The 22,858-nt window shown below is 36.7% G+C and overlaps 2 protein-coding genes across 9 annotated transcripts in view; both read left to right on the forward strand.

Annotated features, from left to right (window-relative positions):
- The first annotated feature begins 5,921 nt into the window (after positions 1–5,921).
- LOC136277902 (uncharacterized) lies at positions 5,922–12,712 on the forward strand. 5 transcript variants are annotated; one of them, XM_066160751.1, is made up of 7 exons: positions 5,922–6,175; positions 6,289–6,749; positions 7,449–7,522; positions 8,327–8,618; positions 9,230–9,461; positions 10,028–10,155; positions 10,544–12,712. In XM_066160751.1, exons 2-7 carry the CDS (start codon positions 6,726–6,728, stop codon positions 10,739–10,741), a joined length of 948 nt encoding a protein of 315 aa, XP_066016848.1. In that variant the 5' UTR covers positions 5,922–6,175; positions 6,289–6,725; the 3' UTR covers positions 10,742–12,712. The 5 variants fall into 5 exon arrangements, with proteins under 5 accessions (XP_066016848.1, XP_066016847.1, XP_066016849.1 ...); XM_066160750.1 differs by having other exon boundaries at positions 5,922–6,749; XM_066160752.1 differs by having other exon boundaries at positions 5,922–6,749; positions 10,028–10,143.
- Positions 12,713–15,862: 3,150 nt separating this feature from the next.
- Positions 15,863–22,858, forward strand: part of LOC131776866 (uncharacterized) — a 10,080-nt gene continuing 3,084 nt past the window's right edge. The window contains exons 1-5 of one of the 4 annotated variants that reach the window (XM_066160169.1): positions 15,890–16,000; positions 16,353–16,416; positions 19,149–19,255; positions 20,740–20,840; positions 21,602–21,765. In XM_066160169.1, coding sequence (XP_066016266.1) covers positions 19,157–19,255; positions 20,740–20,840; positions 21,602–21,765 — 364 coding nt within the window. In that variant the 5' untranslated portion in view covers positions 15,890–16,000; positions 16,353–16,416; positions 19,149–19,156. Of the gene's footprint in view, positions 16,001–16,352; positions 16,417–18,145; positions 18,432–19,148; positions 19,256–20,739; positions 20,841–21,601; positions 21,830–22,858 lie in introns of those variants that run through there. The other 3 variants (XR_010715969.1, XM_066160167.1, XM_066160168.1) reach the window with 3 other exon arrangements.

Consider the following 22,858-nt stretch of genomic DNA (forward strand, 5'->3'; position numbering starts at 1 on the left):
TATCGCCAGTCATCAGTCGGCTTTCAAATTTACCGGTCCTGAAGATGAGATCGACCTTGTTTTGTACCGAGCGCACATATGTCGGCCCCTCTGTAGTTTATGGTTTTAAACGGTAGTTGGGTCTGTTAACAGCGGTTAATAATACCACTCCCTTATGCAAGCCTCACCCATTGGCCATGGAGCATAGCACCCCAGCCTCACATAAGCCACACATCCCCACCACTGCGTTTTGTAGCATGGTGTTGTAAAAATGTACAAAAGGTTCTCTTTCATGCTATTAGGGTATTCCTTGCAATTTTAGACGAAAGAAAAACACCCCTAATAAGTACGACAGGCACAGAGCGCCAAAAAAACAAGAATTATTCCCTGCAATAAAGAAATATATTTTACTGTTTGTCACCAGACAAAGATGACACTATTACAAAAATGTTTACAGAATAAAATATTGTGTAGGTTCCAAGAATTCAATTCTGATAGTGCTTAATTATATGGAGTTTTGCCCTTCACCTACCCCCTAAAGTTCCTTTGTCACCGGTATTGCGTGACAACCCAAATACTCAAAGGGCGTACATGTTTGTAGTCAACTCAGTTTAGGATTGAATGAGACTGTCAGATGTAATTTTTTAGTGCATTGTAAACTGAGCAATACTCGCAGTCAACTGAACCGTTGAATTGGGAATCATACATAGGCGCGCGTATCTATGGAAGTTTTTGTAATCATGATTCAAAGCATTTTCCATCTTAAGAGTCAGCGCCAACGCACTCTACGATTGTTATTCGAGGATTGTCGATTCATTTATTTGCATTCATTAATGAGGTCGGATTTTCTTCCCAGAAAAGGGCTATTGTGTTTATAACACGTTACAAAAATAATAAACAGGAATAATACATGGTTGCTTGTAGATATGGAATTTCTCTTCTCGTGTTCAACTCGACATCTCACTCGTTCACTGCGCTCACTCGTGAGCTATCGAGTTAAACACTCGAAGATTAATTCCATATCTACGCGCGCCAATGTATTATTCCCTATTTATTATTTTTTGTAACGTGTTAGTTCATTTCGTAAAGTTCTTTAAGTCTTTTGCTGAGGGAATGTACAATAATCAGCATGCTATCGCATTTCATTTCGTGAGATGGTTGATTATACATGGGACCAGGGAGAGTAAGATTTCAGTGGGAGGTAGAGGTTTCGTTCGATTCTCGTATTTCGTGTACGTGACATGTTTTCGTTTCGCCTTATTTTAGACATTTATGCCTTGTTTTAGATGGTTTTAGATAGTTTGCGAGTGGTTGTAGATGTTTTTGAGGTGGTTGTAGGTGGTTGTTGAATCTTTTGAGGTGGTTGTAGATGGTTTTAGGTGGTTTTAGGTGGTTTTAGGTGGTTTCAGGTGGTTTTACGTCGTTCCTTGTTTTAGTACTTACCCAAGATGGTGTTCGACAAGGTTGATGGTTAAATGATGATGACAGAATACGACGAACGACAAGAGAATCACACTAAAATGGTCTCTGGATCGGTCTTCTGCGGCAAATGAGGTCAGAGCATTTGGAAATATCTTTCTATGTACATTTTTCGGCCTCATATGGGTTGAAACATTAAAATATGTGTGACTCGCGACTGGAATGTTGACCGCAAAAGGTCAAAGAACTGCATTTTAACGGACTTTGAAAAGCTTTTGTATCGCTTTCAATCATTTGCCCAAACAAATTTTTACAGTAATATTGAGAACATCTTTTCGAAATTCAATCACCAAAAGCTTAATCCATTTGAAGGTTTAGCACATGGTGAAAATTAATTTTATTCACGAAGTATTTTTACTGAAGAGAAATGCATGCTTTCGAAATTAAATTATTTTAAGGGCAAAGAAGAGCGCAATGTTTACAAAAATCATTTTGTGAGGTCTTATGAGATCGAAAAAGAAGATTTGAGTGTCTAAAAGACGAGAAAGTGATTCGTTTTTGCACGCGAAGCTCTCAAACTAGTGCAATAATTTGCTGCTAAAAATGACGATTTTAACGGAACTTCGTTATTTGTATTTTTCTCTGAAATAAAAAGATATTTTGCCAAAAAAAGTATCCGGTGATTTTAGTTATAGTCTAACCTATCTAACATTAAAATAAGAAAGAAATCGAATTTTCCACCCTTGCCGTGATGTGTTTGATTTTTACAGACAAACACTCCTAAACATAAAACCGAGGTCAGAAAGGCCACACTTCAGGACATCACTGTAAACAAAAGGTCTACTAGGATTGACTCGATTCGGTCGAATTATTTACAAGAAGAGGAAATGCCGACTCATTGTTGTGTTCCAGAATGTACGAAGAAATGCTACCGGATAGACGATGGGACAAAAGAGTCTTATTTTTAATTTCCGACCGAGAACCCGTTAAGAAGAAATGCCTCTACGCGATAAGAAGAGACGAAGGAAAGCACTTCAAGCTAACTGAAAATACAAAGATATGCTCCCAGCATTTCAGGAAAGGTTATATTAGAAATGTCACGCAGTCAAAAATGAATTAAGAGATGGAGTTGTCCCTTCTGTGTTTTCATGAATTCGAACATCGCCACGCAAGGGAAAGGAGCCGGCGGAAAGAAACTTCGAGCTGACAGCTTCGAAAAGCGCATCACGAAAATTGTCTACCCCAGCTGTTGTTCTTGAAGAATTATCAAATGAATCGTCAAACGAATTATCAAACGAAATGGTTCTAGATCTACCAGATTGTAGCTTAAAAGTCGAAGACGAAACACAGACTGATTTTACCGACCAGGAGGCCTACTTGAGAGAAATTATTGACAACAATAACGAGAAGATTCATAAACTCGAACAGGAAATTTAGGAACTTAAGCGCCAAATGCAAGATACCCAGCGGCAACGTGATGCTCTCAATAAAAGATTGTTTAACTTTGAAAACTGTAAGTCAAAAGATTCCAATGCTGCTTTATATACTGGATTTCAAAGCTGGGAGACTTTAATGGCTGTTTTTGAGTATCTTTATCATTTCCTACTGGCGGTCAAAAACTGACAACATCACTGAGTCTGATTATAGTGAAAGCAGACTTCTAACAAAAAAGGGGAGAGCTAGATCTTTAAGGCCCCTTGATGAATTTTTTATAGTCATGTGTAGACTAAGGCAAGGATTCCTAGAGGACTATCTAGCTCAATTATTTAATGTATCAGCATCCACAGTAAGTAGAATATTTGTCACATGGGTCAATTTTGTGTCCTTTAAGTTTGGACAAATAAACATTTGGCCCACCAGAAAAGTAATTGATACAATGCCCAAATCTTTTAAGGGAAGGTACAAATCTACTTGAGTCATAATTGACTGTACTGAGGTTAGATGTCAAATGCCAAACAGCTTGCAGTTGAATTGACAACTTTTCAGAGCTTACAAAAATCACACAACTTTGAAAGGTTTTGTTGGTATTTCTCCCAGTGGAGCAGTGACATTCAGAAGTCAACTGTATACAGGTTCTATCTCTGATCGGGAAATTGTGAGATGGAGTGGATTCTTAAATCTACCATTTGATGACAAAGACTCCATTATGGCAGATAAGGGATTCATAGTTTAGGATTTGTTGCCTTTGGGAGTCAGTTTAAATTTGCTACCCTTTCTTGGAGCATCTTCTCAGATAGCTGTAGAAGATGTGGTAAAAACACAGGAAATTGCAATTTTACGGATACATGTTGAACCTGCCTTTAACAGGATTGAGAATTTTCACATCTGGGACAGAGTTGTTCTACTGAATCAAATGGGAATAGTTGAAAACCACATGTGGGCAGTGTGTGCATTCTGTTGTAATGCACAACCTAACATAATATCAAAATATCACATTCATGTGAGGCATGAATGAATTCTTTTACCCATAAATTGTCTACAAATCTCTTCTCTCCCTAGATTGTAAGGGGCTACAAATAAGTCATTCAGATAAAGACAACATTTTCCCCTCTGTTCTTACTATTTATTGTAAGGTTTACATCATAATTGAGTGACTTCTTTTCTGTATGTAAAGACCATGTTGTCTATGTTGTATTTAAATCATCTTTGGTGCAAAATGTTTAAACCAGTTTGGTTTTAATTTTCCTTTGTATTCTTTAGCATACTTTGAAACAAAGGAGATTAAAAATCAAACTGGTTGGAAAAATTTCAACCCACAACAAATTAAAGCTACAAAACAATAAGAATTTATTCATCTAAGGTATTAATTGCCAGTCAACAAGTAAATTCACGACAATTAAGAATATTTGAATGTAGAAGCATGGTATTATCAATTCCGTTGATAAAAAACAGAGATGTCATAGCAAAATAGCTTTTGCAGGAAAACTGTGGATGACAGGGTCAACAAGATGTAGCTGTTCACAAGACTTCACCATCATTGTTGTTATTTACCAGACAATTTCAATTGAAAAGCTTTGCTTACGCGAACTTAATAAAATATTCAAGGTAATAAGAAAGCAGTTTCTGCCCTTGTTCGGCCCAGAAAGTAAGTTTCGTATGTAGTCATGCACTCGCTTCACCGCGTCTCCACAACATTTAAGCCAAAATTTAATCTTTGAGGTTTTTAACTCCTCAGGTTTTCTTCTGAGAAGAGAAGCGCCAGGTATATCGTTTTCCGTAAGAAATTTCGCATTTTGAAATATTCTAAGTGCTCGCCATAACAAACGAAGAGGGACGCGATAGTGTGGCCTTTCTGGCCTCGTTTTCATGCAACTCGATCCAGGACTCTCGCGATGTCCGCCATCACCCGATTTGAAAGTCGTGTCAGCAGTCACATGCCAGCAGCTGATTGGCTATATCAAAGACACGTAAAAAATTATCGTATTATCTTTTTCGCGTGTGTTGTTCTGGCTTTTCCCAGGGCAGGAAATCCTTGTATAAATCTTTACATCTTAATATCAACATGTATTTTTTTTCTTTAGTTGGTGATCAGTTCCTTAATTCTCATGACCCTAATGTGTGATTCTGGCTTTATAGAGTAAGGAGAATTTGATGCAAGCCACTCCAAGTGTTTCTAGGATTAACACCGTAGCCGTTTATAAAATGAATGAGTTTTTCTAACTTTATTAATCTCACGGTGATTAATTCACGGTGAGTAATTCTCGATTTTGTTCCCGTGTTGACAAAGAGAAAAAAAAAACAAATATATACGAAAAACATAAGAGTAGAATTTCAAGTCAACAAATTTCCATATTAACAATTTTTACTGTCGATCGAAACACTTGACAGCTGAAGACACCGTCTCGGTATTTTTACCTTCATTATCTCTTCCTCTTTCCATATGAATGCTAGGAGTTTCTTCTTACCATCAAGTTTATCGCTATTTTGAAGTTCCTGGTAGTCTTCCGGACCCATTTTGTCATCGCACTGTAGAAACTTGAACTTAAACTTGTATTAGCGTTACCTGGCCTAATAACACATCGGAGAAGACTTTCAGAAAAAGACGGCAAAGTCCCTTAAATCTTCGTCTTTTTTATGGGAAATATCTCTCTTTGTTTTTTTGTACGTCACGTTGACGTTAATTATATCGCCCATGTCTAGGTTCTGAGGAGGTCATAAAGATAGATGAGGACAGTCAGGGATGTGGTTTGTTGACTTCTTTTTCCCTTAGGCATAAGATGAATAAAATTTCATGCTATGCGTTATTTCTGATAGAAATTTCAAGGGATTGGGGCTGGTATTTCAAACAGTGCTTCAAAGCTTTTTCTTTAATTATCGCCACAAAGCGTTAATGGTGTGAACCGATGGTATAAACATGCGTGCATTCAGGCCAATAAAAGGTAATAAAATCGTTTTATGGGTAACCGACTAAGTAAATTAAGCCAATCCTTATTAAACTGATTAGTAGGATGACCTAGGCTTTTCAGCTAATTGAACTGTAGAGAACGATCACGATCTTGCGTCAGTGTCTATCATTTGGGGATGCACAGTTACAGATTGGAATGGCGAAGCTAACAAACCAGTAGTTATCATTTAACTGACAATGTTCTTTGCGTTGACACTAGTAAGAACTGGGAACTGTTCGATGATGACAAGCCTAGACTCATATTCTTCAAGATGAAGATACCTGAGCCGACTGCGGTAAAAAGCGAACAGGCAATGTCATGTTGTCTATTTCAAGTGTGACTTCCGTTTTCAGTTTATACGAGGCTACTAATTCAAAAATTGATTTTCAGTGGTGGGTTCAAACTTTTATGGTATTCGGCAAAAAAGTTCTCTTTCATTTATGCTTTTACACTTTACTAAAGCCAATGCTGAACATTATTAACCGCAAACATCTCTTATCCACAGCTAATGCAAGTTTTATTTTTAGTGACTAAAGACTGAAGTCATACAGTACGAGGTATGATTTTTGAAATTCACTAGGAAAAGGTAATTACACGACAGAGGCAAGTAAGGAAAGTTTTGTAACTTTCGGTTGCGTGAAACTTTCTTTTCCAAGCGAAAAATTGGAATGTATGTATTCAGAAAGCTTGCCTCTTCAACCCATTCATGTATAATGAGTGGTGGTGAATTTTTTGGTAATACGGCGATGCCTACAATAGTATGTGAATGTCCGTAACCCTTTGCATAACGCAGGTATATCGTTTACCCGGCCGGTTGCCAACTTTGTACGATGCATTATCACCTCTTCCGAGCAGGACTGAAGCTGAAAATTCGTTGCCTGAACAGAATGCTGAGCATAAAATGCGATTTTCCTGGTTCATCTCGTAGAAAAAGTGGATTCCATGTCCATTCATCTCACGGAAACTGTAAGCTCAACTTTGTACACAACTTCCTTAGAAAAAGATCACTTCGTATCCACGACTACCTTTACAAACACGCATTCTCATCTAACTGCAGAATGCAAATAAAGAAGAAATAAATGAAATATTTGTAACAGCTTCATAATGTTTCCATAATGGCATATAATACACTTCAAGTCAGGAACTGTTTTTTTGGTTTTAATTGTTTGTCTCACAATCTTACATATTTAAGACGCCTTCAACCTGCATGTTGTTCTGCTGTGAGTGAAGAACGATACTCAAAATTAATTAGGTATTTCAAGCCGATGTCGGGTATGTATTTTAGTTTTCAGTGATTATTTTGATACAAATCCATTGTGTTGGCCTTAAGCACGATAGTATAGAATAACATTTTCAATCCTGGTTTTGTGAAAGGTCACTTGTTATGACAAAATGATTAATCAGGATAAAAAATAACAAAATAAGGAAAACATATTGAAATACGTAAAAAAAGAAACATGTTAAAAAAAAGGTAATGCAAGTAAACGCCGGTGCAAATTGGCTCAAGCGTTCTAATGTTATGTCATCAGCGACTAGTTTAAACAAGAAAACGAAGATGATATTTCACTTCTTTGTTTTAACATGCCTACGTTGGTTACTGCTATAAATACTTGTGTTGCCTGCGTATAACAACTGTCATCCCAATCGCCTTATCTCGGTTTGAAGGTCTCCATCACTCTATCCGCAACTGAGAATCCAAAGAGGACTAAAAGAGCCAAGAGAAGTAGGAACAAGAACAGGTATTTTGGGAATCTTCAAGCGCTGCGGCCTTTTCATCTATTTTTGTCCCACTAATAGTCTGAAGTAGCATTTCCCTGGTTGAAACCGCAGACGGTTTCTCTAATTATGACATCAATCGAAGTTTTTTCTCCCTTGTCAAAATCGGCTTTCAGATGTTTTCATTTCCACTTTCTCTGTTCTGAAACTTACCACGCAATATGTAAGAAAAGAGAAAAGAAAAAAAACTCACGGCATTGATAAACTACACAAATATTTTCACACTGAGGATTAGATCGCAAGTGGACAGAGGGCAAAAGATCAGTTTTTGACGTCGTATTGTCGGTCGTTAGCGTGAATTACGTCCGCAATCGCATTGCACAACAAACTGTCATAAGTCCTCTGCTCTGTCGTCCCTGTTTGCCAAAAACGTTCGTGTTACTTGACTTTCGACATCTCTCACAATTTGTGAACGGTATTCACTAATACGCAGAAGCATGCAATGGTAATTAATTCTAGTCATTTATATCTGTTTTTTTGGCTGCGGTGAAAGTCATGTTTCCCCACTCTATTACGTTATCATTGGGAGCAAGGAAGCTGTACATGCAAGCTAACGAAAGGACTCTCAGGAAGAAATTTACGAGACAGAGAAGCAGTTAGACAAATTTATTGAAGACAGCGCTAACTCGGAGATGACGCAATTATTGCCATCATTTAAAAGTGTTAGTTTCCCCCGAAAAATAAGAAGTTCACATATTTGCTATTTTATTTATGCCTATGGGAAGTCAACAAACCACAATTTCTACCTGTCTTCATTTATCTTTAAGACCTTTACAGAACCTAGACATGGCCGATGTGATTAACGTCAACGTGACGTACAACAAAACAAAGAGAATTATTTCCTATCAAAAAGACGGAGATGTTCAGGGATTTTGCCATCTTTTTCTGCACGTCTTCTCTGACGTGTTACCAAGCAAGGTCACGCCAATTCAAGTCAAGTTTTTACAGTGCGATGACAAAATGGGTCCGGAAGACTACCAGGAACTTCAAAATAACGATAAACTTGATGACAAAAAGAGACTCCGAGCATTCATATGGAAAGAGGAAGAGATAGTGAAGGTAAAAATACCGAGGCGGTCTTCGATCGACATTGAAATTTTTAATGCAAAAATTCGTCAAATTGAAATTTTATTGAGATGTGTTTCCTATATATATGTTTTTTTATCTTTTTACCAATGCGGGAATCGTGAATTACTCATGTAAACATTTTACGTCCCAAAAATAGAAAGCCGAGTCATCGTGAAATCACAATCCGAAATACCATCAAAGCACTGACTTCAAAACGTTTGATTCGCACCAAATCTTCCGAAAATTGCTTTGGCAAGAATTTCATCGAATTATACTTTGCTTTTATAACTATTCTCATCTTCATCATCATTGCATCATCACCATTATTATTATTATTATTATTATTATTATTATTATTATTATTATCATCATCATCGTCATCATAACCATCACCATTATTGCTCTAACTATCATTATAATAAGAATTACTCTTGGGCTTAAGGAGTAAGAAATCTGACGTCTAGTGAGTGGAAGGAAGATATAAATCATAAACATCATTACATACTATATGCCATGTCTGATATGTCACACATTGGGTTTGTCTGGGTTTTGACACTAGGCCTTATAAGCGCATCATTAATGGCCATATCCTTTCTTCGAAGGGATTATGTTGTCTTAAAGAAAACTCAAAAGTCCAAATCCCTTGGTATGCGGTTGAGGCAAGCATTTCTGGAGGGCTTATCAACTATTTGAGGACCCATCCAGTCAAAATAAACACCAATTACCGACTGTGGAGCTTAGTTAGCAAGACCAACGATGGTATTATGATGAGAGATACCAAAGATGGTTCTGTTACTTGCAATGGAAGTTTTAACATGGCCCGGAGTGATGATGGTAGGTAAAACTTTATTTACTACTTCAAAACATAAGTAAGTGAGCTAAATTTTAAACGCACCTAAACTAAATACTAAATGATACAGAATGTAACAAGTGTGTTTTTCTTGGCTTTTTCGCATTCCTTCCCTCCCCTTACCGTGATTTAGCCTTTGCCCTCAGCCACCACCACGAACGGTGTGTGTTAGGTGCAAGATAGCATTGATACCCATGCGAAAAATATGCGGACAGGAGAGAGTGTCAATCATGCCACGTGGCTTATTATCACGATTTGTATCCGCTTATCTATTACATTGATCTGAATGATCGATGAATATGTGATGCTGAAGGTCTCCATTTCTACAAAATGGAATTTGATTATCTTGAAAAAAACTAACAAACAAACAAACACGCCTTACCCACCATATGTGTGGTATGATTAGGTTGAAGAGGTGACGCTTTGGGGAGGGGGGAGGGGTGGGGGGTTGTGATAAGGGTTGTAGTCTTTTAGGACGTCGCACAAGGCAGCCTGTCCTCTGTATTCTGGTTGCTTGCTGAACTTAAAATTGCTCTCATTTTCCCTCTAGTTCGAATTGAAGCTATAGATGGAACAAGACAGAAAACGTTTTATGTAGCCTTAATGTTCAAAGACACTAACGCACAGAAGAATTATGTATTGACTGGAACTGGCAAAGGAAATCAGGTTAAAACCAATGTAAGAGACAGGATTTTCACCCATCCATCCGTTCGCTGTTCTTTCTTTCTTTCTTTCCTTTGTTTATAATCGTTCACTGTTACTGGCCACTAACTGATTGGTTCCAGTATTTCTTTGTTTTCTTCACAGTTTGGTCATTTCATCATTTGCCAATAATAAAAGGATTATTTTATTTAGGTCAACCTTTTTAGGATGTATGATTCAGAAGGCTAACGTCTTCCCGGTATTTTAGTGTAACTATACCTATCAGAGAGACTATAATACTACGTTACCCTGTTATACTCTCCCACCGACGCAGCACCAAAGTCTTTTGGGAAACATACCCCCTTTATTGATTTATCTGATACATTGTTACATTATTTCTAAATCAAAGTTGTTTTATATTCAGGAAGTGCCAGTGTCAGGAATTATTTCGGACGTAAGTGTCTTTGAGCCTTTGTACTTCTGGAGCTATACAATGTTCAGAAATTGTTTCTACAGCAACTGTTATCTGGGATGCGACCACACTGGAAAAACAACTTTGGTTGAAAATTGGGACCTCAGCTATCCGGACCCTCAAACACTCTTCATCCTTAATACATTTTAATTTGACAGGCCAAATGGCAAAGGAGAATGTTGGCTACTTGCTTGAATTATTCTTACCTTCATCCTTATAAACTTTGTATAGCATTATATTTTATTTGGGTTTATTATTATCAGGCTAATGCTTACTATGATTCGTTTTCAAAGATAATAATTAATGCGATCATTAATCTTTCGTGGGATGATACTATAGACTATTTGCTACAATCTTAGTCGGCGTGCAAGTCTCTTTCCAGTTGGATAGCTGAAAGCATTACTTGCATTTCAAGGATGATTTCAGTATGGATTGCTGAAGAAAAGAAGCTCGATTTTCCAAATATAAACAAACTTAGGTGTAGATTTTTTTAGCCGGTAACTTTATTTCATGAAATCTTACTTACAACACGTAAATGTCGTATTGCAAACTAGCATTGCGCAAATTTCTTAACAAAATAATTACAGGAAAACAGCAAATCTTTTGTCTCTTGAAATTTGCGTTGATCGTTTCACGGTTGGTTTTTTTTGTTTCTCTTTCCCTCAGTATTATCATTTACATTTCGCGTCATGTCATGTTTCTGGAACTTCTTTTAAGTTGTTTGAATTGTATTTTTGCAATTTTTTCTGCTATCGTGAAATCAAAATCCAGCAAAACATTATGAAATAAGGTAGCCGAAGTTCAACATTCACTATTTAACCATGTTTTTTTCTCTGAGCTTCTTACATGTAGATTTACCGTTTTTTTTTCTTGTCCTATAAAGCTGATTTTTGTCGCGCCTATGGTGATTATAAGATCTACCAAAGTATGTCTAAAAAAAATTGACCTTTGTAGTTTGCTATCATAAGATAAAAAAACATTCAATGCTGGAAAATATTTTAAGTTATCTATAGCAAAGCTTTCTTGCAATTTTCAATTTCTTGAATTTCATGCAAAAGAAGTTAAGTTAGGATTTTTACGAAATTATTAATTAAAAGGTCATGCATTAGTAAAAACAACCACCCAGACAACAACAACAACAACACAACAAATTTAAACAAAACAATAGCATGCGTTAGCTTCTTTAATCTCTCTCTCACCCTTTTCCTCTTCAGCCTTCAGTCTGCGTCCAGACACTAAGCAAATAATTGAACCCTTTCCTTGCCGAAAACATCACGGATTATATCCATTACACGTAAAATGGCTGCAGAAAATTGTTAAAACAAGCAACAGACCAAGAGAACTGCATCGATAATTTCCTTGGTATCTTACTTCAGTTTGATATGAACCCTTAACACTCACGTTTTAGCGTCACCGTATATATTGACTGTAAAAATTGGTTTTGTTTTCTGTATCGGAAAATAAGGACTAAGCTTTGGCATACCTTCCTGGATGAGAATATCCGTATTGGCATACTTATCATGAACACTGAAAAATGCACTAAGACACAAGATGAAAAACAAAATGATGAAGAAAAAATTAAATGAATAGAAATAATAATAATGATAATAATGATTATTGACGTGCGTGACTGATGCCCTGGGTGCATGGTATGCGCCTGGCTGATGCACAAAAAGAACACTAGCAAAGACTCTGATAGAAGAGATAATAATGATAATAGCAACAACAATAATAATAATAATAATAATGATGATAATAATAATAGTAATGATAATAGTAATAACTAGCTACGCGCACGTTCACCGCGAAGCCTATTTTAATTGATTAATTCCTTGCAAGGCTTCGCGTAGAAAACTAGATGTGAAATGCTGAACAAATTTGCCTTTGCCAACAGAGAGTTTGGTTGTTTGGTAATTTGTTTGTTTGTCCTTCTCTTTTCTCTGTCTACTAACGTGTTTCCTCGTACTTCAGTCTACAAGGACACTTCGTAATTATCAAATTGAGATTAATAAGAAACTTACCAAGGAGCTACGCCAGAAAAAAAAACAGTATCACAGTTTCTTTAGAAACTTACCCCTTTATTCATTTGAGATTAATAAAGTTCGATAAACTAATTCATCACATAGACTACGGTGTTAACCCTATCAACCCTTGGAGTGACTTGCATCAAATTCTCCTTACACCATCACCTCGGAATCACATATCAGGATCATGAGAATAAAGGAAATGATCACCAACCAAAGCAGCTCTTGATTGTTAAACAAATTCTCCTTGTCAGCACCTTTAGAAATGTATAGAGAACAGTATGGAGAATATGCATATTGATATTACGATGTAAAGAGTTACACAAGGATTTTCTGCCCTGGGAAAAGTCGCAATAACACACGCGAAAAAAATAATACGATAATTTTTTTACGTGTCTTTGATATAGCCAATCAGCTACTGGCGTGTAATCCTCCTTTCGCGCCACTCCGTCATGTTGCTAGATGAATGGGAAAGCCTTCGCTATTCTCAATCCAAGGTCTTTTTTTGAAATAATCTTGGATTATGGCTGCTAAAGGACCGGTCATTATTTACGTAGTAGATAGGGGGAGGGGGAGGAATAAAAGAAGTGGGGGGGGGGGGGTGGCTAAGGCTATTCAGATTGGCAAGAAAGAGGACTGACATTTTTTGTAAAGAAGTTGAGGGGAGCATCAGCAAGTTGAGGTACAGTTTTAGAGTGGTCCATCGCCCAAGGTGGGTAAAGCAGTTAAATAGTAGATTGTAAATAATATATTTGAGTAATGTGAAATTATACATTTTGTGTTAATTCTACAGTTTTTTTGGTTTAAACATCACTCAGTGATCTACATCTTAGTGATTTTTAATGGCTGTATATTTTTAAAACCATTTATGATGTGATTTAGTTGTTATCTCAAATTTTAAATAATAAAGAGTCCAGACCCATTAGTTTTATTGTGCTTTCTTTGACAGAAAGCTTGTAACTTCAATAACCCCAGAAATAATTAAACATGATATAACAACAAGAAAGTAGTCCTATTACAATTGCCAGAAAATCGTTGGAAAAGAATAAATTCTGCATGGTTGTTATATATATTTTTGTTCACCATGAAGACATAATTTGTAACTATCTAGTAATTTTCCAAAGTCAAGATATAATTTTCCATATTTAACAAAACTTCATTCTCAATAATTTAATAATACTGGTATGTTCAAAAGACATGAAGAATTTGACGACAAACTGGTCACTAAATTTTCACGATACGCCGATTTTGTAATTTAGTAGGTTTGTTCCGTTGTTATGCAAAGTAATCATCTGATGTTTGTATGTGACATGAATTACATTAATTACAAGGCATGTTAGACAAACTGGTCACTAAGTCTCCACGATACGCCGATTTTGTAATTTAGTAGGCTAGTTCCGTTGTTATGCAAAGTAATCATCTTAGGCTTGTATGTGACATGAATTATATTAATTACAAGACATGTAAGAGGAGATATGATCTGACAGGGGGGGAGTCATCACGTAGATATTGAATATTGAATTAAGAAGGGAAGGGGGGTTACTTGCTATTTGCAGAAATTTTAATCCGCCAACATATCTCTCCCCTCTCTCTCTCTCTCTCTTCCCCCGTTCCTCTACATAACTAATGACCAGTCCCTAAAACAGTGAAAAATTATTATAGCTTTCAAACAGTGACGCTAAAAATTTCTTAGAAGAGGAATAAAACCAAAGGACGAAAAGAAAAACCGAAATTTACCTATTCAGTGGCTTTGGTAATGGCATTTCTCGCGGCTGAGAACGAAAGTCAACACCTGCCGGTACAGAGTCAATAACTGATAATTTTGTTCTTGTAATGATCTAACGCGTTTGGTCATCCATGGTTGTTATTTCACTATGAAAATCATTTTTTTAAAAGCCATATGCAACCCTTTCGATTTTTTTTTGTAGTTAAGCTGTGAAAATATTAAAAGCAGGGAGACCTTTGCCTCTTACGGCCATTTTTCTTTATTGTGTGATGCCATTTGTCGTCTCGGTCTTTTAAAGTTAGCGCCATTGCACCCGTAAATATCCCGGATGTGCCACACACTTCTGCGCGATGTTGAGCCTTATCGTCGACGCACTTTTCGACTTTTTCCGCCCAAGGATTTAAGAGTCGAATAGGACTTAAAAAGAATAATTCGCTGAATAGAGAATAATACATGGGTGCGCGTAGGTATGGAATTTCTCTTCGAGCGTTCAACTCGACAGCTCACGAGTGAGCGCAGCGAAATTCCTAACCTACAAGTACGCATGTATTATTCTCTATTTAGCGAATTTCTCAAACTAAGATTCTGGTAAATCATGTGCAAGTTGAATTGCATTTTTTTCTTTCCGTCATATTAAATATCCGAGTGTGCCAGATGTATTTTTTTACTATTCTGTGCAGGATTTAAATTTTTGCATCAACAGCTTGCTATTAAGAATAACCAATTAATTTTCTTTCGTTTTTATAACCTGCCAACACTCCTTTAAATTCATTATGGTTCTGTAAACCGACGAGAAAAAAAATATATATTCCTAAATAACGTGACATACGTACATGCGTTATGGTTCATATCAAGACAATCCAAGCTAATACCGGGGCTTATTTTAGTTTTGGCATTAGTCTACTGCTCTGACCATCCCAGAAAATGGCAGGAGACGTCTGTTTGAACATGACGTTTAATTTACAGTGAGAATTAAATGGTGTAAATTTGCCCAAAGAATTTAAGTCTCGAATAGGACAGAACATAAATAAGTTCGTGTGCGTTTTTTGTTCCTATACAAGCTAATACAAGGGCTTATTTTAGTTTTGGAATTAGTCCATTGCGCTAACCATTCTAGAAAATGACAGGAAAAGTAAAAAGCAATTTGTTAGAACAAGACGTATAATCACAGTGAGAATTGAATGGTGGAAATTTGCCCAAAGGATTGAAGTCTCGAACAGGACTTAACAAGAATAAGTTCGTGTGCTTTTTTTCCTTCTTTTTTTACGCGTGTTGAAAAGAATAATATCACAATTAGAAAGAATAATATATTTAGAAGGACCGAAGACCCATGCAACAATTCTTTTACTTCTAACGTGACCCTAAGTTACGTTTGGCAAAAGCAAAAGCAATCCAACAGGCACGAAAAAATCATTAAAATTTAATTGAACTTTCCTATTTTAGACATTGTTATCATAGGTTTGTTCATTCCTGTTATTAGTATAGTTAAGATGCTTTTCGTGAGAGCGATGCAGGCGGTGACAACTTCACTGCTGTGTCACAACATTTTTAAGTAGTTACTGTTATAAATACTTGTGTCTTTGATTTGTTCCATATACGATTTTTGTCTTCCAGCAGTGGTGTACTTGCAAGAGCCTAGATGTTTTAAGAAAAGCGAAGGTGAGCAGGTATTTATTTCAGTTAACGTTTAACGGTTGGAAATAAGATAAAAGAGCGTTCGTGGCAAAGTAGACTATCATGTACCTTGCATCAGGCGTTTGCCGGGCTGAACGAAAGTGTGCTCGTATGGAAGAAAACCTTAAATAGGTAATGTTATTGTATAAGATTTGTTATAAAGTTTCGGGCAGCCATCATATGTTTTATGCGTATAGCATAACTTTGAATCCGTCGTCTAATATCACGAAAGGCACCACTTATCGAATGTGGAGCCTTGGTAGCAGGAAGGAAAGTTGTTTTTGGAGAGTTTCAATCGTATGTAGTTGCAATCCCGTAACTTTTATTTCTGTTCTAGTTTGACAATTTCTTGTGCTCGGTATAAAAATCTCAGTCGCCGTCTCTTCTAACGGAATACACAGGTATCCAATTCTGTAATTGTTTTTTTAGGCGGGATACTTAAAGTCATTTTCTGAGCAAAATAACCCCTCTCCTCTTCCCGAGTGTCTCGGTCTCAGTTCACGTCAATTGTTTTGATAATCGTCGATCCATTTAAAACTAGCTTGGGCTTGAAGGGAAAGGAGAGGTTGTTGCTCAACTGCGATAGAGGGCCCCCACACACAGTAGATAATTTTTCCGAATGACCGGATGGTGTTTTTGAACGAATACCACTGCGTGTGGCGCATAAAATAAATACAGACTTCTGCCAGCCTTAAAAGCCTTAACCTTGATTCTTAAATTGGATTGATTTTTTACATCCATTCTGATATTTTCACAGTTTGCAACGTATATCAAATATCAACCTTAAGTTAATTACGGTCAATAAACAAACCAGGGAAAGACGAGTTGCAGCGTGGTTATCCCACTCATTTTTCACTCTTCGCTATTATCTAAAGTCCCTGACACATTAGCTAAAGCAAGTCAAGTTACAAGACTTACAAAGTCACACCTTCACCAATACGGACGGACAGTATCCCTGGCGTATTTAAAGATTCAAGTTGGCCGGTTTTAATTTTTCAGCGACGCCGTAAGTGAAGCAATAGTTGAATACCGCAAGTATGTCTGGATGTTTCTGGGTATCTAAGGCCTGACGTCAATCATTAAACTGCTTAGCTTTACTTTTCGGAAGGACTCATGGATCTAAGTTGATATTACACATTAAACTCGGAAAAAGAAATATGAGGGGGCGAGATGTCGACGCTTCCGTACTGAATCGTATTAAACCTTTGGTTGGGCAGGACATGGTTCATTGAGTTCTAGTCCAGAAGAGCACGTCCAATGTGCCTTTTCACTATCGAGTGACTTCAAAATCTAGAGCTAAGCTGAGCCTGCTTGGCACCCATTATATTTAAAACTATATAACTACAGACAAAACTTATGATTTGGTGATGGAAATAGGATCAAAAGCGCCGAAAACCCACAAAACGTGTCATAAAGTAAACATGCTGGGGTAGGTTTCGATATCTTAAGCCTGACGTTAAAGAAAAAAAAAAGCAACAAAACCTCTGCGTCATCTTTCGGAAGGTCACAAACGACTTAAAATAGCGTAATTTCTCATGTTCCACCTCCTTCCTCTTCTGTTTATGTTTCAGTTGACACCTCAAAATTTATTAAAACTGTGAAACATGTCACTTCTCCAATGCTCCAGATAAGAAGTAAATTCTACAAACCATACTTCATTGTTAAAGCTCTTGACCACATGTGGAAGCCTTTCACTTGACAGCCAAGCAAATTGCTTGTCCTGTTGTGCTTATTATAAAAAAAACTTATGAAGACTCTTCAGTGCTGTGTATGCGGACTATAAAATAAATGCAAAAAGACAATATAGTGAAAACGGAAGAGCAAAACTTTTAAGTCATAAGAACATGATTACGGATAAAATACCGGAATCATTCGGTAATGGAAATAAAATCAAAAGCGCATACCTTTAAGCATGGCCAAGAGCACATTTAAAGGATTGATAAACTTTCCATTTTGGACATCATAAGTTTCAAATATATCTCAAAAACTTGTGGTCAGACGAAACACCAAAAAAAAAAGACCAACTCTGAGATCCTTGGTAAGGAACTCTGCTATCAACACTTCATCGGATCAGGAATAAACTCACAAGGTAAGACTTACTGACCAATGGTAATAAAGGCTACAAAGGCGCAAAAACCATGCTAAGCAGAAACGAAAAGCACGAAAAAAATACAATTACGTAATAACTTGAAATCCTGGCAGCTACAAAGGTTGTTATTGTTGTTGTTGCATGACGTAGGCGACCCGGTGTCATTATCTGTCGATAACTTCAGACCAAACGGGTAATCTTATTATCTGTGATCGTTTTTTCTAAGGCTATAGCTATTCTTTTTAACAAATTGTCTTACAACTGCGTAAGAAACATCACGTCTGTCAGTAAGCTTCAAGGTATTCAAAGACTCGACTTATACTAATGGTAAAGTAATGACGTACGTTTACTAAGAAATATGTGACATATTTCTGCTTTCTGTTAGCCAAGCGGATTTTCAGGGTTAGACTTTTCTCCAGTTGGTCAGTTCAGCCGAGCTGTTCGATATTTTTCGTTTCCCTTCCATCCCTCTTCGCTCTTAACCTTCCGTCACATATTACGAGAAGTCGCCGCCATTATCAGATGGTATAAGAGAGAGTTAAGGTCGCAGGGTTAATTAACAAGTGAAAAAATGAATAAAAAAAAAAGGTTTTGCAGCAAACCAAACTGTGCATTTTACATTGGAAGTTTGTGTCCCGATGAAGGGAAACCTCAAATAGCTAAAGTTATTGTGTAATATTCACTCATTCTGGCGTAAAATGCGTTTCGGTCCCAATCAGATTATTTCTTTCTAGACCAACTTAAAATATTTTTGTTTGTTCTGTAAGGCGAAGTAGAACCTAAACGCATCAAGTTCTAGAAATTCCCTTCTAAGTACCCTTCTTTTAAAAGACGAAAAAGCGTTTTATTTTTAATCAGAGGTTCCGGCGTTAAAGAACGATCAGTATTTCTTCGTCGTTTCCTAATCTCATTAGAAGAACAATTATCACACTGATAAAATAGTATATGAAATATTTTATTAATTTTTTTTTAAACTTTTGTTTTTTTATTTTTTTATTTTAATGTTTAGTACTATATTCATTTAACTATATTTAATGTTTATAGATATAAAGATGGATTCACAAACAGCTGATGCGGTCGAAATGTATGAACACGAAACAAAGGGAACTTCTATCTCTGAAGGGGATGTTTCTTTAAAACAAACGAAGAGGGTAAGAAAGTCTTAGATGAATATCAGATCAAAACAGCAGGAAACTTAGTTCATGAACAATTGCCACCCCCTGACAGCCATTTCGAAATAGAAAAATTAAATCCCTAAACACTGGGTTTTGTTCAGAACCAGGGTCGTCTTGTCTGGTGTGCGTCTCTCTTTCTAATTTATCTATAAATTAACATCATGATGATGATTATAAACAATTATTCACCGAAGTGGAAGGTAGAAGTGATGAATGTTTACCTGAACGCATCGCGGCTCGGTAATGGCATTACTCATAGTATTATTAATACTAATTATCATTTATCACCGCTATTTATAAGCATTATTCACAAGCTTGATTCATTAGTATTATTCGTTGGCATTATTAATTATTAATGAATACTGAATAATGATTTGATGATGGATAATGCTTCATGGCGTCAAGGTCTGGATAAAACTGGCGCTGGCCCAGACTAGTATGGATCGGATTTTGAAGTTTTTCATTATTTTCTGCTGAATATTAAAAACACCTTTCAGCTCACGTTTTCTACTTAAAATTTATATTTCCTGAATCATATCATCTTATTTAATTACGTTTTAAAATCGCTTAACCTATTCTCATCCCTGAAAGAAAGCCTCCAAAAGTTAATGAAAAGTTCCATTTAGTTCCAGTTTAAGACAAAACGCATAGAAACTAATTGAACTTCCATTTTCTCGTTTTATGTTTAATGACACACCCCACTCTCCTGAAAATTTTTCAAGGGGAGCCCAGATGGACACTGGTTGATAGCCCTGTCCCTGTAGAGCCTGCTGATACCCACATCCCGCAGCAGCATTCCTGATTAGTTTTATTAGTTTTGGCTGCATTCTAGGAACTTCCATGAAACCTTTGTATTTCTTTCCTGAATATAGCAGTATCCAGGCCTTTGATCCACTTGTTCCTCGAAAAAAGGCTGCCATTTCCCGTCTTGATGCAATTGTATCAAAGAATTATTCATTTAATACAACGGATGATGAAAGGAGGACTAGGGAAAAGTAGGAACACAACGGGAAATGAGCCACTTGCCGACTCAGATTGTCTGTGATAAATGTAGCTAAACTGTCGGTGAATTATAATAGTTAATAATTGGTATTAATCTTCAAGTTCATAACAAGCTATCCCCCGGCATAATCTTCTGATATTTTTTATTGATTCTTCCGAGTAAATGAAAAAACTGTGAAATAAAAGGAAAGCTATATCTTCCTATCTTATGCAAAAATACTTTAATTTAAATAATCTCAGCCAAGTTTCGATTTGGAGAGCAGTATGCTAATCTTTGGGCAAATGTGTTACTCAAAAAAGGGTAAGCAATGAAATTGAAGGCAAATCATATTTTAGACTAAATCAAGATATCTTAAGACTGTTGTAATGGACTGATATAGCCGTGTAACATTTCCCGGTTAAAATAAAAAGAGACGGATCTAGTTTACTTCCCAATTAAATCTCTCCTACTTTTGTAGGGTCGGACATGGAAGCTACATCGTGTTGCATTGGGGTGGGCACATCTCGTTAGCAACACCGCTCTAGCATGTAGTGTGGTTGCACTTTACATGCTGAAGGGGTAAGGTTTAAAAATTTTCCTAGTTCAAACTTAATATTTAGTAAGTTAAGTGGATCGTTTGTCTCCTACTCATTGATAATTGTAAAGGTACGAAACCAACAGCAACCTTTACGTTTTTTTTTTTTTTTTCCAGAATGCAGGCATAACTTTGTATTTTAAATTTTAATTTTAATTTTTCAGGAAAAGAAATATGATAGGATCTTAGAAAAAACAAAGCAAAACAAAACAGATATAAAAATACCTCCATCTCTTATTTTAGAGGCCAAACGCGCGCTACTAAATTGTCCTCCTTAGGTTCTTAGGTTCTCTTACTCGGTTACTACAACTTAGATAAGATCTTCCGTACCCCATCAATTAGGAATCTCTTCACATCAACACTATAGTTATAGATGTCATTTCTAATAGAATTGACAGCAATACATACATACATATATATATATATATATATATATATATATATATATATAGTATGTATATGTATGTATGTATGCATGCATGTATGCGCGTATGTATGTATGTATATATTTTCTTTTCATTAATATTATTTTGTAACTGAACTCCTCATTCTAACTCAGAATCCCCACCGGGCCTCCTTACTGATGAAGCAAGAGAGGCCTCTAACCGGACTTTTAAATTTAAGCTTATCAAACAATTAACATAGTATGAATTCTCACCTTTTCAAATCTTATATAAACCAGCATCGCGAGGGTGATGATTATTTACTGTTTCCTTTGAGGATGAAATATTTCTATCTCGGACAGGGGACCGACACCGACACCGCCACCGCCGACAATCATCTTTGAAAAGCCTCATTTAGTGCAGATCGAAACGAAATATCAACTATGGAACCTTGGGCAAAGTGGTCTCGTTGTGTTGAATAATGATGGTACCGTAGATTGCAAAGGGACTTTTGGGGCCGCTGGGAGTACGTAGATTGATCTCTCTTTTACTAGCGCAACTATGAACTGCCCATATCTGATTTAACGTTTGTAAGTATGATCTTTGAAAGAGCTGTCGGGGCTAAAGTAAGGTATCAGTCAGCTTACGAATGCCTACACTGAGACCGCTTTACTAAAAGTACAAATTGATATTCTCGATGCAGTAGATGAGAACAAGTATGTTTGCTCCTCCTGTTGGCCATGTTCATTGGGTTAGACACCATCGGTTGCAAACTCTTCGGATAGATCGCGAAATCGTTTTACATTTAGAGGAGGTGATGATTGATGGTAAGGAGTCTGTAGCGAACTCAGTGATGATACCTAAGTTTACTTTGCTTGAGGCCCACGACAGTCGCCCGAACGCTTCCTCGGCACGCATATAAGCATGTCCGCGTCATGCCGCTTCCTGATAAGTCCAGAACAAACTAGATCTAATCAAACAAAAAGCTGAGCCACTTATTCTGAGAGGAGCCATCTTCATATTCCTCACATTTTTCAGTGACAGAGCTGTAGCCGAAAGCTCGCGAAATCTTCCAGTTTCATTTAGGGTGAATTGCAAAGAGAAAGTGATAGCTTGTCCATTTAGACAAACCATTTACTGTAATTCGAGGAAATTAAAGAGAACAGCAGGAAATATACGTGTGCTTTGGCCGAGAAACGATTTAGTTTCCTCCTCTACCTCGATGTTTACTTGCGGTCTAAAAAATTTCCCATCTGATTAACGGGTTCTCCAAAGACAAATTAAACGTAAATCAAATTACTGTGCGCGTTCTACTAAGCAAAAAGAAAAACCAAAACAAAACAAATGTATGACAAAAACAGATGCTACAGATCCGGCAGTATATAAATCTGTGCAGTGGTCATTGACGCCTCAGATATCTGATATCAGTTAAGAATTGTTGAAAGAAAAGCGAGTTATTGATACGAATATTTAAACAAGCCATACAATATTCAAATGGCTGACGAGTCGAGTCTAAAGGTTACATGATGTTTCTAGTTTGAATGGTTTCAGATTTTATCATCCGGGATAACGTTACCTAACCATTCTTGACGCTGAAAAAAATTCGGATAATATTTCAC

Source organism: Pocillopora verrucosa, chromosome 13, assembly GCF_036669915.1.
Source record: "Pocillopora verrucosa isolate sample1 chromosome 13, ASM3666991v2, whole genome shotgun sequence".
Lineage (NCBI taxonomy): Eukaryota > Metazoa > Cnidaria > Anthozoa > Scleractinia > Pocilloporidae > Pocillopora > Pocillopora verrucosa.

Bases quoted from the DNA above. Each gene is read 5' to 3' on its own strand.
- LOC136277902 (XM_066160750.1), top strand. From the start codon at position 6,726: ATGTCCATTCATCTCACGGAAACT. The intron at 7,523-8,326 runs GTATTTTGGGAA...TTTATCTTTAAG, and splicing joins AGAAGTAGGAACAAGAACAG to ACCTTTACAGAACCTAGACA. The intron at 10,156-10,543 runs GTAAGAGACAGG...TTTTATATTCAG, and splicing joins GAAATCAGGTTAAAACCAAT to GAAGTGCCAGTGTCAGGAAT.